Source organism: Trachemys scripta, chromosome 8 (assembly GCF_013100865.1).
Source record: "Trachemys scripta elegans isolate TJP31775 chromosome 8, CAS_Tse_1.0, whole genome shotgun sequence".
NCBI lineage: Eukaryota > Metazoa > Chordata > Testudines > Emydidae > Trachemys > Trachemys scripta.
The window spans coordinates 103,777,204-103,791,545 of NC_048305.1; the positions used below are offsets into that span (position 1 = coordinate 103,777,204).

The 14,342-nt window shown below is 47.9% G+C and overlaps 1 protein-coding gene across 1 annotated transcript in view; it reads left to right on the plus strand.

Moving 5' to 3' along the window:
- The first annotated feature begins 12,467 nt into the window (after positions 1-12,467).
- The window catches only part of LOC117881306 (vitamin D3 hydroxylase-associated protein-like), a 32,022-nt gene continuing 30,147 nt past the window's right edge, over positions 12,468-14,342 (plus strand). Inside the window, exon 1 of the mRNA XM_034778403.1 lies at positions 12,468-12,862. Within this exon, the coding sequence (XP_034634294.1) occupies positions 12,653-12,862 (210 nt within the window). The 5' untranslated portion in view covers positions 12,468-12,652. The remainder of the gene's footprint in view (positions 12,863-14,342) is intronic.

The window sequence follows — 14,342 nt, forward strand, 5'->3', positions numbered from 1 at the left end:
CCAAAGGGTGGGAGAAGAGCAAAAAAGGATCAAACTCTCTCTGAAGGATCAATGAGCGGCAGGAAAACAAATTAAAAAAAAATGTTCTAGGGAACACATCCATTCCCCAGTTTGCTCATTACTGCACCTGGGAGCCTGTGATTTTTATATCACTGTCTGCGTGTGCGATCAATATCTGCCAATGATTTGTTGCAGCTGGGACCCTCCCTCGCCGTAAACTTGTTGGTGAGAAGCAGGANTAACCTCTGTTTGCCGGAAGCTGGGAATGAGCAACAGGGGATGGATCACTGGATGATTATCTGTTCTGTTCATTCCCTCTGGGGCACCTGGCACTAGCCACTGTCGGAAGACAGGATACTGGGCTAGATGACCCTTGGTCTGACCCAGTAGGGCCATTCTTATGTTTTTATGTTATGTTCATTTCTTCTCCAAGGTCTGAAGACACTTCACCCACATAGAGCAAGGGGTAGAGCAGGAGGAGGGTGTGAAAACAACAAAATACATTTTTTTAAAAATCAGTCAACGCTTGCAGGGGGTCTGCCAGAACATCCTGTCTCATCAGTATCTGCCTTTAGATTATAAGTAATTTGGGGCAGGGACTGTCTATTTGTTCCATGTACACAGCCAAGAACGTAGCTGGTGTTTAATAATAAATCTGGCACCGGCCCAAGGGGCAAGAACCGTCTGGTAAATGTTCTTGCTCCCAAACAAAATGCAACGTTCATTTGGGAGGGCAGGCTCAGCAAAGGGTCTTACATCCTTCAGTTGGTTAGTGGCAAACCCAGGAAGCTACGTGCTGCAGAAGGGTTTGACGGGTGGACTTTGAGATACTGAAGTTCCCTGCTCAGAGGGCACTTTGATAAATCTGCACTGGCACTCTTCAGAATCATTGCAGTGGAGAACGTGGGGCTATGGGGGGATCTTGGGGCTATGGAGGACAACAATTTCAGTGGAATCCCTGGGAAAGCAGGTTGGCCTCCCAACCTCATTGCTCAGCTGGAGGAGTCGAACAGACAAGCCATCGACCACTCTGAGATCTGGACATGGAAAGCAGATTAAAACCAAGAGCAACTCGTCCCTGTGCTGGGGCTCCCAGTCCTGGTTGACCAGACTGATCCACAGATTAGCCAATAGCAGCAAAGCTCTTGGTGCCCAGTAACTAGTTCAGTGCAATGGACAGACTTGGCTGTGATACCACTTGGGGTCGGGTGTTCAGCTCTTCATCTACAATAGAATGTGAGCGCTGGAGCTGGTTGGATGTTCTACAGCCACACTTAAAAAAAAAAAGGAATTTTTTTGTCAAAAATGTTCTGTTCTGTTTGATTCAACCACAGAAAATGGGAAAACAAAAAAATTTTGGTTTAAAATGTTTGTTTGGCTTTCAAAAACTGATTTTTTTTAAGGAAGACTCCATTTTTTTAAAAACTAAAAATGATCTTAGAAAACCAACCTTTTTTCGGTCTCAGGTTTGCGTTGAAAAAAATTGGAAAAACCTTTGCAGGACATTTTGAAAAAAAAAAAACCCACAACAACATTTCCTTCAATTCCCATCAAAGATATTGGCGCTCTTTGGAGCCGCTCTCGTTGGTACCATCTTATTCCAGCTTCCGCTAGAATTCACCAGTCACGGGGAGCAAAGCAGGCCCAGCTGTTCTGCTGGCCAGACTGGCTGTTGAAGTCAATGGGAATCTTTCTGCTGATTTCAGTAGGCCCAGTAAAACCAAAGGCTGCAGCCTAGAGCCAGGATATAGCTGTAAGGAAAAGTGGTGAGGTTTTGCCTTGTCGGTGGATCCCCCAACTCATTCACCAGGGAGGGTTCCATGCTCTGAGCATTTGCCTACAATCTCTCCCTGGTACTTCTATAATCCAGGGAGGGGGTATTCACCCCCACACTAGCCCTGAGTGGACTAATGTGGGCCAGAAAGGGCCCATTCATCTTATATGTTGCACCTGGAGGGCAGTGAGCAGTTGATAAAGATTAATTGCAGCTGAAGCCAAGATGGGGTAGGAGGGAGGCTAGGATTATAAAGCCAGGAAGTGAGAACTGGAGAAGGACCCTGCAGTTACTCTCTGGAGGAAAGGGAGTTGGTCAGGGATAAGGAGGACGTCCGGGGGCGGAGTAAGTCCTGCGCCTCCTGTCCTGGCCTAGGGAGATTGGCAAGAGCCATGAAGTATGCATGGGGAATAGACCGTGGTAAACCCAGACATAGACCAGGAGCTCGGAACAGCCCAGGGAACGGGACTGAGCAGGCCTGGGTTGTAGTGAGAGGGTCCCTGGGCTGGAACCAGGAGTGGCGGGTGGGCCCGGGTTCCCCTACCACCCACTGAGAAGTGGCACAGGATCCAGAAGTGGGACGGAGACTGTACAAGGTGGCATCCAGACAGCTTGTCCAGTGGCACATTGATACCTCAGATGCTGGAAGGGGGGCCCCAAGTCCCAGTGAGCAGGGCCGGCTCCAGGCATCAGCTTGGCAAGCTGGTGCTTGGGGTGGCCACTCTGGACAGGGGTGGCAGGTCCAGGTATTCGGCGGCAATTCGGCGGACGGTCCCTCCCTCCCGCTAGGAGAGAAGGACCTTCCGCCGAATTGCCGCCGCAGATCGCGATCGCGACTTTATTTTTTTGTGTGTGTGGCTGCTTGGGGCGGCCAAAACCCTGGAGCCGGCCCTGCCAGTGAGGGAGCGCTTTGAGTCATGAAGAGAGAGAGACCCCGGCAGGGCAAGATCCAGCCAGGAGGAAGTGCAACTGGCCCTTTACAGACACCATCACCATAATATCTGAGCACCTCCCAATCATTAATGCAGTCATCCTCATGACACCCGTGTGAGACCAGGCAGTGCTATTATCCCCATTGTACAGAGGGGAAACTGAGGCAAACAGAGGCTACGTGACTTGCTCACAGTCACATAGGAAGTCTGTGCCAAGGCAGGGCACTGAATTTGGGCCTCCCACATGCTTAGGGTAGTGTGCTAATCACTGCCCCATCCTTCCTCTCAATCCTGGGAACAGAGGGTGGATGACTTGACCCCTCCACAATAGCTGTGCCCTGTGAAGCAGTGACCCCAAGTTCCCTGACCCAAATCTGTCTCCCCCCTTCCCTCCCAGACCACGATGCGCACACAGTAAAGCCAGAGGCAGTGTGTGAAAATGATCCCAGCTTTATGCCTTGCCCAATGGGATCTCTCACTGGCCAAATCCTCAGCCCAGCGCCCCGTAGTAGCAGGGCTGCTAGAGCAGGTCCATGAGATCTGGGGCTAGGATGTCCCGGTAGAGTTTCTGCACAGGTAAGGGACTTCCTGTGCCATTAGCTCATGGGATACCCTGGGGGCAGGGGGCAGAGAGTGCTGAGGGACTCCTCCATGTTGCAAGGTTGGACTGAACTGGGAGGAATCTCTGCCGTGATGTGGTTGGACTCATTGCTATGACTCGCGTGGAACTGGTGTGTTTGCAATGGTGCTGGCAACCCTTGGGTAAGGCTAGGAGCATGTGAGTGTGTGGCTGGGCAGTGAGTGGAAAGGGGAGCAGGCGCTTAAGGTTCCCACCGCCGGTGATGGCCACTGCTGCTTTCTCTGCCACTGAGGGGCCAAAGAAAAGTGCTGCCATAAGGCAAAGGGATTGTCTCCCGTCTCTCGCCAGTGGCCTCGCTCCGACAAGGACTCGAACCACCCCAAGCCTGGAGCAAGGTTGACGTCCCTTCCTGGCAGCCTTTGGTGTTGCACTTGCTGGACATGAGGCGTGCCCATGGCTGGCTCAGTGGAGAGCAGGAAGGAATAATTGGCTGACCCCATCTAGCTAGAATTCTTGGCTATAAGGAATGTCAGTGGGTGGATTTAGGGTTGAGTCACAGACAGGGAAGCTGTGGGGGCCGGGGGTGAGCTTTGAGTTCAGGTCCTGAGCTCAGTCTTCCCTCTCTTTGTACCAGAGGGAGCTGAGAACACCTTGGAGGTAACATGCTAAGCCCCTGACTGACGGAGAGGTTTGTATCACTTGTGAATGCCCCCGACGCACACATCTGGCTTGTTTTTTAGAGTAGGTCGACTGGTTCTGAAGACAGCCAGAACAGCATGGCCAAGCGGGCGCCTTGAGGAGAGGCCTTTGTGAATGATGGGGTGGCTGGGGAGATGAAAAGGGGAGTTAAAAAAGGAGACCTTGAAGGATTTCCTGTAAATAGACGGTAGCATGAATAAAATCACAGTGTGTCTCTGTTCTTATTACTACCCTTCTTTATTATTTCCATTGCGGTACCACCCCTAACCCCCCGCCAGGATCAGGGACCCGTTTTGCCGGACACTGTACAGACATAGCAGTAGATGCCAACAACCGACTTACTCCTTTTGATCTCATTTAGCTTATGACTGCAGCAACCCCATTGGAAAGACCAGGCCCTGGGTTGCCTTGCCTAGCGGTCGGGAGGAGAGGCTGGCTTAATGGTCAGAAGGGAGGAGACTGCAGGTGAGATAAACCATCTTAAACAAAGAATGCATCTTGCAGTCTTCTTTCCACCTTTTTGCTGGCCGGCCTGGCCAGGACACATCACAGAGATCAAATCGCTTGGTTTCTTTGTCTCTTAAGGTGCAGGATAAAGATGGAGTCTCTCTCTCCTCCTTATTAATTTAACTTGGGTCAATACACCCTTCCCTTCAAACACAGCACTGGATTGGTTTATAGATAAAGGTAGAGATGGTTATAAGCAAATAAAAAGTGAAAACATACATCTAATAGTCTAAAACTTGTAGCCATCGCTACCTTGGTCTCTTTTACTTGGTGTCACTTTATCCATGTGCTCCTGTGAACAAACCTGTTTAACTTTTATTACAAACCAATCCAGTGCTGTGTTTGAAGGGAAGGATGTACCTCCCCTCCTCTCCCCATCAGTTAAATTAATAAGCTGTGATGCATTGATTCTTTAACAAAGCAGCAAACTGAGTATCTTCTGTGAATGCTGATGGTAGAGGCTGTGCATGGCAGGGAAACATCCCTGAGGAGCTTGGGAGCTGGAGTTCACGGATTGTTACCTGTGAGGCGAGGGCTGGGCCGGGAGAGCCTGGAGGCGTTAGCCGGTGAGGAAGACAGATGGGTGTGGCAGTGTAGTCTGAGGCTTTGGACCACTGCTCGATCGGCTACCAGTCTTGGACATGTTTTCACTTGTATTTGCTTGTAACCAAAACCGTACTCAGCTTTTGGGGGGCTCTGGACCAGGCCCTCAATTTGAGACAATATACGGGATCTCTTTTTACCTTCAATTGGTTTCATTACTGTGATTGAAAAAAGAGAGGGTAAGATTAGTTTGTAATGCCCACGCCCCGGATGGAATCCCAGCCCTACTGAAGGCAACAGGAGTTTTTGCCATTGACTTCAGTAGGGCCAACATTTCACTCCCATCTTTGCGACCTCTTGAGCAATCCTTGGGCTTTTCCTCACAGCCAGTACCTTTCACTCCCCCTCCAGTTGATTATGTGGTGAGAAGCCCTTCGCAACGGCCTGTACTGACGGAACCTTCCCTTTATTGGAGGAGTTGTAAGTCAACAGCACACTGTGGGATGTGTTCCGGAAAGAACCCTGCACAGGTGCATTTTGGATCCAAAATGACTGTTCAAATCCCAAGTGAAATAGGCCTCACAGTCCTGCCTTATTTAACTCACAGGAATGGAAGAACCAATGCCCGTGTTTCTAGCCAGGAAGCAGATTCTTTAGCCGGAAGAGCTAAGATCAGCCGGGAATGGCCAGGGAGGATGGATTGAGTCAGCCAGCTTTATCCACCCATCCCACTGAGATGTATTCATGGATCACTGTTAGGACACTTGTTTGGTCTGGCAGGGGATAATAGAAAGGGAATTACATGTAGGTTATGCATTCCCAGTCCCTTCGGACTCAGCGTGCTAAGTACCGAGCACCTGAGCTGTGCAGAGACAGCTGGTCTGAAGAATCCAATCTGCTGTGGGACATGGTGATTGCATTGAGTGCAATTATTTTTCCATTATCCACGTCCAATCAAGGTCTGGTTAGGAACCGGCACTGCTTAGTGTAGGTATCAAACAGCTGGATTGCCCGAACTGCCTCCTTTCTCTCTTACCTCCCAGTGAAGGAGATGTTATGGATGCCATGTTGAAATCCCAGATCCATTGTTCCAGCCTGCCAGTTTCGGTGCGGCGGAGTTGGGCTCTGATCTTAAACCCCATGGTGAGTCATCTAGACGTGCATCTTTCTCATTCCCTCACATTGTCGTGGCAAATGCTCAGAGATCTGCAGTAAGACAAAGGGTCCAGCAGATGGCGATAGGGGAAGAATTGCCTAGTGGTTAAGTTACTGGCCTAGGATTCAACAGGTGTGGACTGAGCTGGGGCAAGTCACTTAATCTCTCTGTGCCTCATTTCCCATCTGTAAAACAGGGATAACAATCCGGCCTTTCTCCCACTCCTATTTTGATTATAAACTCTTCAGGGCAAGGACTGCCTTTTACCATGTGTACAGCACGACGGGGCCCTGAATTTTGGCTTGGACCTCTCCACACTATTGTAACACACCTAATAATAAATTTCTTTGGCTTCATCGTGTTAGCTTTGTCAAGTATTTTAATGCGCCATGGGCATCGAATGTACTTTCTTTACGGGGAGCACCTGAGTGCATCCCTGTATTTTGTTAAAATAAACACTATCTTTCAACAACAGTGAACATGTACAACACGCTGGCTGATTAGCGGGCCAGCTGTTGCATTTTCGTGCTGATTGCTTTAGGGACGCTTTAGGAGTGACTGCCAGGAATAAATCAGCGAGGCTGCTTGGGGAAATGTAAAGACCACGTTTTACATTTGAAAATTTGATCTCTCAATAGTTTCCTAAATGCATCTTATACGGCAAGTGTTTGCCTCCGTATTTGCATTGATGGCTGTTGTGAGATGTAAATGGATAAGCACGTCTGGATCCTCAGAAATGCATGCCATTTCCCCCAACCGGTATTACATTATGAATTTATATTTGTGATCATTTCCCTCATGCACCGTCTGAAAATGACTCGTCTGCTCCGAGCCCTCCTGGGTCAAGCTCGCTAACTGAAATCAAGCTACAATAGGACAATAATAATCATCATAAACTTTATGGAGTCAGTGTTGGGTTTCCATGTCCTGCCTGTTGATGATCAAATTCTGGGCTCAATAACGCAGCTAAAAACATAGTTAAGGCACAGAGGTGAGAATGTCCTTTGTTGTTTGGAGTGGAATTTTTTCTGTAACAATCTGCATTCCATCTTCATATCCCTGACTGGTTCTCTGTGGTTTGGTATATGTGTGTGTGCCCTTTGTTATCTCTATACAAAGCAGCTGGCACTCACCCTTGGTGCTGCCCCTAGACAAACAGTTCCTGGTAATGCATCTAGGCCGATAGCTCGAGCTGGGAATGAGATAGACTTAGAAGAAGGGGTACATGTGAGTAGCAAAGAGAGGAGAAACACATCCGTTTTAAATTCTCATTGCGGTAGATCCTCCGCTGGCATAAATCAGCATAACTGCACTGAAATCAAATGAGCTAAGGAACTGGCCCCTCGTTCTTGAAAATTCAAAAGAGAGCAGTGAACCATCCACCGGGAAAATCATATTGCTGCTGAATAAATGGACCTCGGGTCTGATCCAGAGTCCGGCCATTGCTATGATTGCTCTGTTACCGGGCTAATTTAAAATCGAATTTCCTCTTAGTTTCTCTGAACTGCCAGCGATCGGAATGACCTGTGTGGAGTAGCGTAAGAGGCTTTTATTTCAGACTTCCGTGCCAGCCTCACATTCAAACAGCTGTACTGAAATGGGGTATCTGTGTAAGGAATAGTAAGAAAGGGCAGACCGTTCGTTAGCTTAGAACATACCACGGTTGGATATATAGCCCTGATCTGGGTAAAGCACGCTTCATTTCAGATGCTGCTTGTTATGGCAGGATGGGATATGAAATAGGAATTCAGAAGCCAAATGGGACGCTGGGTTTCCATTTGTATATCGGTATCCAGATTACTGTTGTAGCTCACAGCTCTGCTGGTGTCCCAGCTCCAGGAGCGCACACTATACGCTTAAGTTACGCGTGTATTCTCAAGCGTTTTTCCCGCCCCAAGCAGCAAAAAAAAAAAAAAAAAAAAAGCCGCGATCGCGATCGGCGGTAATTCAGCGGCAGCTCTATCGCCACTTCATTCTACGGCGGCAATTCGGCGGCAGGTCCTTCGCTCCAAGAGGGACTGAGGGACCCGCCACCGAATTGCCGCTGAAGAGCCGGACGTGCCGCCCCTCTTCATTGGCCGCCCCAGGCACCTGCTTGCTATGCTGGTGCCTGGAGCCGGCCCTGTGTTTTGATTGGCTTTGGCCTGGGGCCAGCAGAGCACCTCTGCAGGTGCTTAACTATAAGCACTTGCTTAGTCCTAGTGACTTCAGTGGGACAACTCAGGTGTTTAAAGTTAAGCGGGTACTTAAGTGTCTGCTGGGCTGAGACCTGCGGGTACTATGTAGAGGTTGCAAATGTCTGCGGGTTTTCACGCCCTTTTAAAATAGGGGTGGAAGAATAACATGGAGATTGTAGACCCTGGTCTGAAATTTGCCCCATTTAAGTTTGAGGGTGTTAGTGAGACCTGAGTAATGCATAAGCTTTGTGCTACTCTTCTACACAGGGGTAATTTCATCCTGGATGAAGCTCTTGCAACGATCCGTGGCCAGACTCTGCGGCCAACAGATGGCAGCAAAACAAGGATTAGGACTAGAACTCAAGACATGTGGCTTGAAATACGTAAGCCTCTGCCCAGGGAGCAAAGGGAGAGCTGTCATTATACTAAACTGATATATTCCAGCCATCCAATAGAGGTGGGGTTGCCAATTTTGGTTGGATGTATTTCTGGAGGTTTCATCACATGACATATGTTTAATTAAAGATTAATCTTCGATTCCCGGAGACGCCAGGACAATCTTGGAGGGTTGGCATAGAGGGGAGCAATACAGATCAGTTAATTTACACATTGTCTTTATATCAGAGGGGTAGCCGTGTTAGTCTGGATCTGTAAAAAGCAACAAAGAGTCCTGTGGCACCTTATAGACTAACAGACGTATTGGAGCATAAGCTTTCGTGGGTGAATACCCACTATAGAAATTAAAGAGCTTAACACACAAACATCTATTCAACTAGTGTGTGCTAAGGAGACTAGACAACAGAAGGCGCTACTGTCATAACTATAAAGGGAAGGGTAATAGCTGTCCTGTGTACAGTACTATAAATCCCTCCTGGCCAGAGACTCCAAAATCCTTTTCCCTGTAAAGGGTTAAGAAGCTCAGGTAACCTGGCTGGCATCTGACCTAAAGGACCAATAAGGGGACAAGATACTTTCAAATCTTGGGGGGGGAAGGCTTTTGTTTGTGTTCTTTGTTTTGGGACGGTGTTCTTTCTCGGGACTGAGAGGGACCAGACATCAATCCAGGTTCTCCACATCTTTCTAAGCAAGTCTCTCCTATTTCAAACTTGTAAGTAAATAGCCAGGCAAGGCGTGTTAGTTTTCCTTTGTTTTTCTCAACTTGTAAATGTACCTTTTACCAGAGTGTTTATCTTTGTTTGCTGTACTTTGAACCTGAGACTAGAGGGGAGTCCTCTGAGCTCTTTAAGTTTGATTACCCTGTAAGGTTATTTCCATACTGATTTTACAGAGATGATTTTTACCTTTTTCTTTAATTAAAAACCTTCTTTTTAAGAACCTGATTGATTTTTCCTTGTTTTAGATCCAAAGGGGTTTTGGATCTTGATTCACCAGGAGTTGGTGGGAGGAAGGAGGGGGGATGGTTAATTTCTCCCTGTTGTAGATCCCGGGGGGGGGGGTTGGAACTGATTCACCAGGAGTTGGTGGGAGGAAGGAGGGGAATGGTTAATTTCTCCTTGTTTTAAGATCCAAGGGGTTTTGGATTTGTTTTCACCAGGGATTTGGTGAAGGTTTTTCAAGGCTTCCCAGGGAGGGAATCCATTGAAATGGAGGCAGCCGAACCAGAGCTAAGCTGGTAGTTAAGCTTAGAAGTTTTTCATGCAGGCCCCTACATTTGTACCCTAAAGTTCAAAGTGGGGATCCAGCCCTGACAGCTACCATAAAGGTTCATTGTAAATTGTGCCATGGAGAAAGATGAGTGAAAATGTTTACAAAGTGACCCAATCAAGACAAAACGTACAGTTGTGTTCCTGGCCCTTGTTACTAACGTCGTGCTAGGTTTCCGAAAGCCAAAAATGTCTGGAAAGAAAAGCTGGTCAGGGATTTTTTTGACAAAATGATTTTTCATCACAAAATGCTAATTTGTCAAAACTGAAACGTATTGGGTCAGTTTAGATGAACATTTGGTCGGGAAAGTTTTTTCAGGGCCGGGCTGGAGTTCCTGAGAAAGACCGAGACCAACCCACTGCTCCCAAGCTTGGTAAGTCACCTGAGATGGGGATACTCAGCTTCAAGTCGCTGGTTTGAAGGAGGCAGAGCAAGGATTTGAACCTGGATCTCCTACACCCCCATTGAGTGCCCTAAGGGCTGGGCTATAAAGTCAGTGTAGGGCTGGCTCTGTCCAGTGAATATTTAATTATTTATACCACGTGGAACACCTCCAACACGAGAGATCCCATAGCACAAGGTTTTGAACTTGGGTCTCCCACATTGCAGTGGCCATTCTGGGGTAGAGCTCCCTGGTGTCTTCTTTCTGATTGTGAAGCAAAATCAACTGTCAAACCCCAGTTTGTGGCAGAAGAGAATTCTTGTTTGCTAGCCAGCCCTACGTGAAAGTGTCCTTTCCTTTTCTTTGTTCGTGCTCTTTGTTTACTTTGTGCCTCTGAGGCACCATTCTAGTGAGCACTTGTGCCGGGGAGTAACTTGACGTACATGAGTAATCCTACTGAGTTCAATGGGAGGACTCATATGTGTAAAATTATTCACGTGCACATGTGTGCCGGATCAGTGCTTCCATTTGCACTCCCGTGCTTAAAGTTCGGCATGTGCTTAAGCATCTTGCTGGCTCAGGGCCTTAGGTGCTGATGCAATGTGCATCAAGGGTTTGATTTAGTTGTGGTTGGTCCTGCTTTGAGCAGGGGGTTGGACTGGATGACCTCCTGAGGTCCCATCCCACCCTGATATTCTATGATTCTATGAAGGTCAGTGAGAGCCTATCCCTTGACTTGAATGGGCACTGGGTCACCTGGAGGACTGAGCCCAGAGTTGGGGGTCAGGAGGGCGTTGGCTCTTACTCTGACTCTGCTACTGACTTGCTATTTGGCCTTGGGCAAGTCCCTGCATGTCTCTGCCTCAGTTTCCCCACCTGTGAAATCAATAGGGATAATAATACTTGCCACTCACTTCCCAGGGATGTTGGGAGGATGAATTAGTTAATGTCTGTCCTGTGCTCTAGGCATGGGGACAGCAGTATAAATTCGAGGTATTACTTGTTTGACTGTGTTCTGTGAACTTTCCGGGTCAGTGAAAAACCTTTGGGAGCAGAACATGGCCCTGACAGCAATTGCATTTTCTCCTTGTGCGGTGGGGGTGGGCAGGGGGAATCAGCAAATAATGAAGACTTCCGATGGGGGCTGATGTTTCACTGCCACTTTGCTTACACAGCCGCTTCTGTGCTGAAATGGATCATACTAAAACAAAGCAGATACATTTCTCCCTGGGAATTAGGCAGGTCCAGAAAGGCTAATGCATGGGGTGGGGGGGAAGGTTGCATTGTCCTTCATCCTTGGAAGGGAAGCCTTTAAATGTACCTGAATGGGGGGAGGGGGATATTGAGAGGGAAGTGGGGGGTTGTGCTTCGTCTTAGGCTGTTTTTTGTAGCTGTTGGCAATTCTGGGTTAGGCAGAGCTGCCTGAGTGACCCAGTTAAGCACCAGCTAATGCTGTGCGCCCCCTCCTCCCCCAGGTGGCGTGTGTGTATTTGGGGAGGGGGCTGAGTGTTAGCCATGAGTGGTGATCCCATGGGAGCAGGGCTCTTGAGGAAGCCATGAGAGAGAAGTTGGCTCAGGACGTTGGCTGGGGATACTGGGCTCCTATGTGCATAGACTTGCCCTCTGGTTCTGTTCTTCCCCAACGTGGGGGGAAATCCATGAGTGGGGTCGTACCATTTCCAGCAGGATCTGATCCTTTCCATGGTCTCCTCTAAGGCCACAAACGGGGACTGGGTGTCAGCACTGGGATGAGAATGCAGAAACTCCTGTTGCCTAGATCCGCGGCCTCAGCCCACTAGACAGCCTCGCCCCAGGGGTAAAAGTCTCCCCAATGCAACAGGCCAGCACCAACTTATGTGCCACTTACATCCGCCTCTTCAGCAACTAGGTTCATAGGTCCTGTGCGGGCGCCCTGCTCGGGGGTGAAGTTCATTCTCCATATCCCGGGCAATCATTTCCTAAGCCACAAGGACTACGCAGATGTCAGCTTTGAACTTTCAACCCGTTTTGGAGCTATGCAAGAGCAGAAAAAGCATCTGAATGAATCTCAACGCTTGGAAACACGGGGGAGGGGGGTTGCCCTCGCCCTGCCTGTGGGTTTCATTTCCAGCCGCTCCGGGTTGGCGGATGCTGCGTGGGGTTAAAGTGCCCTGCCTCTGCCTTGCTTTGACATAGCATCTGAGTAGCCTGGAGTTATAGCAGCTGCTCCAGGGTCACAGCGCCGAGCGGGTCTCACTATGACCCTAGATACGCTGAGGCAGCTGCTACCTGAGGTGGAGGTGGGCCCTCGCCTAGTCTCAGCCCTGCTCGGCAGCTCGGCTGCAGCCATCCTGGTACTGAAATGGATGGGGCAGAGACGGACGCAGAAGAAGATGGAAGAGGCGAGGAGAAGGAGAGAGCTGGGTTTGGGGCAAATGGAAAAGGCTGTTCAGCAATTTAAACAGCAGGTAAGTTTCCCCAAGCAGGGATTCAAGTCAGTCTTGAGGCGTGGGTCTAAATTGGTGGTTCTTAACCTTTACTGCCACCTGCACCCCTTTGGGTCTCAAAATATGTTCTCGCACCCCTCAAACCTAGATATATTTTTGTTTGTGTATTACAGTCATTGTTTAAAAATGTATCATGTTAATAAATACACAGGTTTGATGAAACAAAGTAGTTGCACTTTATGGGCCTGTGCTTAGTTTGTGTTTTCAACGATTTACTATCTAAAAAAATCTGGCATATCTCGCACCCCCAGAAAGGGCACCTCGCACCCGCAGGGGGTTGGTGCACCCCAGGTTAAGAACCCCTGGTCTAAATTGTCCCTAAACTCCTTCTATAGATCAGTATTCCTCCTCTCCAAATGCCCAGAAAAATCCACTCCGTGAGTTATTAATTATTATTCTTTTATTATGATTTATTATTTGTATGACTATAGTGCCTAGTAGACCCAGGCACCCCCTTGTGCTAGGTGCTGTGCAAACATAAAACAAAAAAGTCCCTGCCCCAAAGAAATTACAATCAAAGTAGAAGAGAAGATAGAGCTGGGATAGCAGTCAGGAGATCTGAATTCAATCCCCTGATTTACCACAGACTCCCCATGTGACCTTGGATAAATCTCATGAGCTTCAGTTCCCATCTGTAAAATGGGAGTAATGAAACTTCCTTTCTGCCACCCTTTGTCTGTCTTGTCTATTAACATTAGAAGGTCTTTGGGCTACTGAATGTCACTCAGTGTTCGTACAGTGCCTAACACAATGGGGCTCTGATTAGAGCCGGTTGGGAATTTTTCAGCAAAATGCTTTTCCATCCACAAATGCCCATTTGTCAAAACCAAAAGGTTTAATGGGAAAGAATCTGTTTCAGGGAATTTCCCACTTCCAAAAACTTTTTTGGGGAGGGGGGAGAAATGTTTTGAAATTGTTGAAACGTCCTGTTCTGACATTTTCTAAACCAAAGGTTCTGTCTTTTGGGTCAAATCCCATTTTCACTGCAAAATTTAACTTAATTTATAGTAGAAAAATTAAAGAAATTAAGTCAAAAGGTCAAAATGAAATATTTTGATCGACCGGAATGGAAATTCTTTTGGATCATCGGTTGGTGACAATTTTTGCAATTTCAACTTTTTGTCCTGACTCGAGATGGGACATTTTTTGCAAATCTTGCACATTTTCCTAGGATGGGGAAATTGTTTCTGGCCCAATTCTAGCCCTTTTCTCCATAGAGAAATAGTAATAAGTTACCTCCCTGAGCTATTTCTCTGTATTTATTTCACCACTCCAGCAACCATTCTCACATATAACTTATCTGGAGAGTAAATAGACCTGGTTTGTATTTGCAGGTCGAGAAATATGTATTTGTGTTTTACTTAAAATCCAGTTAATAAAAACACAACAAAAGTGGGCAGGGCTGCAAAACTGAGGGCTCATCCCGGCTCCACTCAATCGT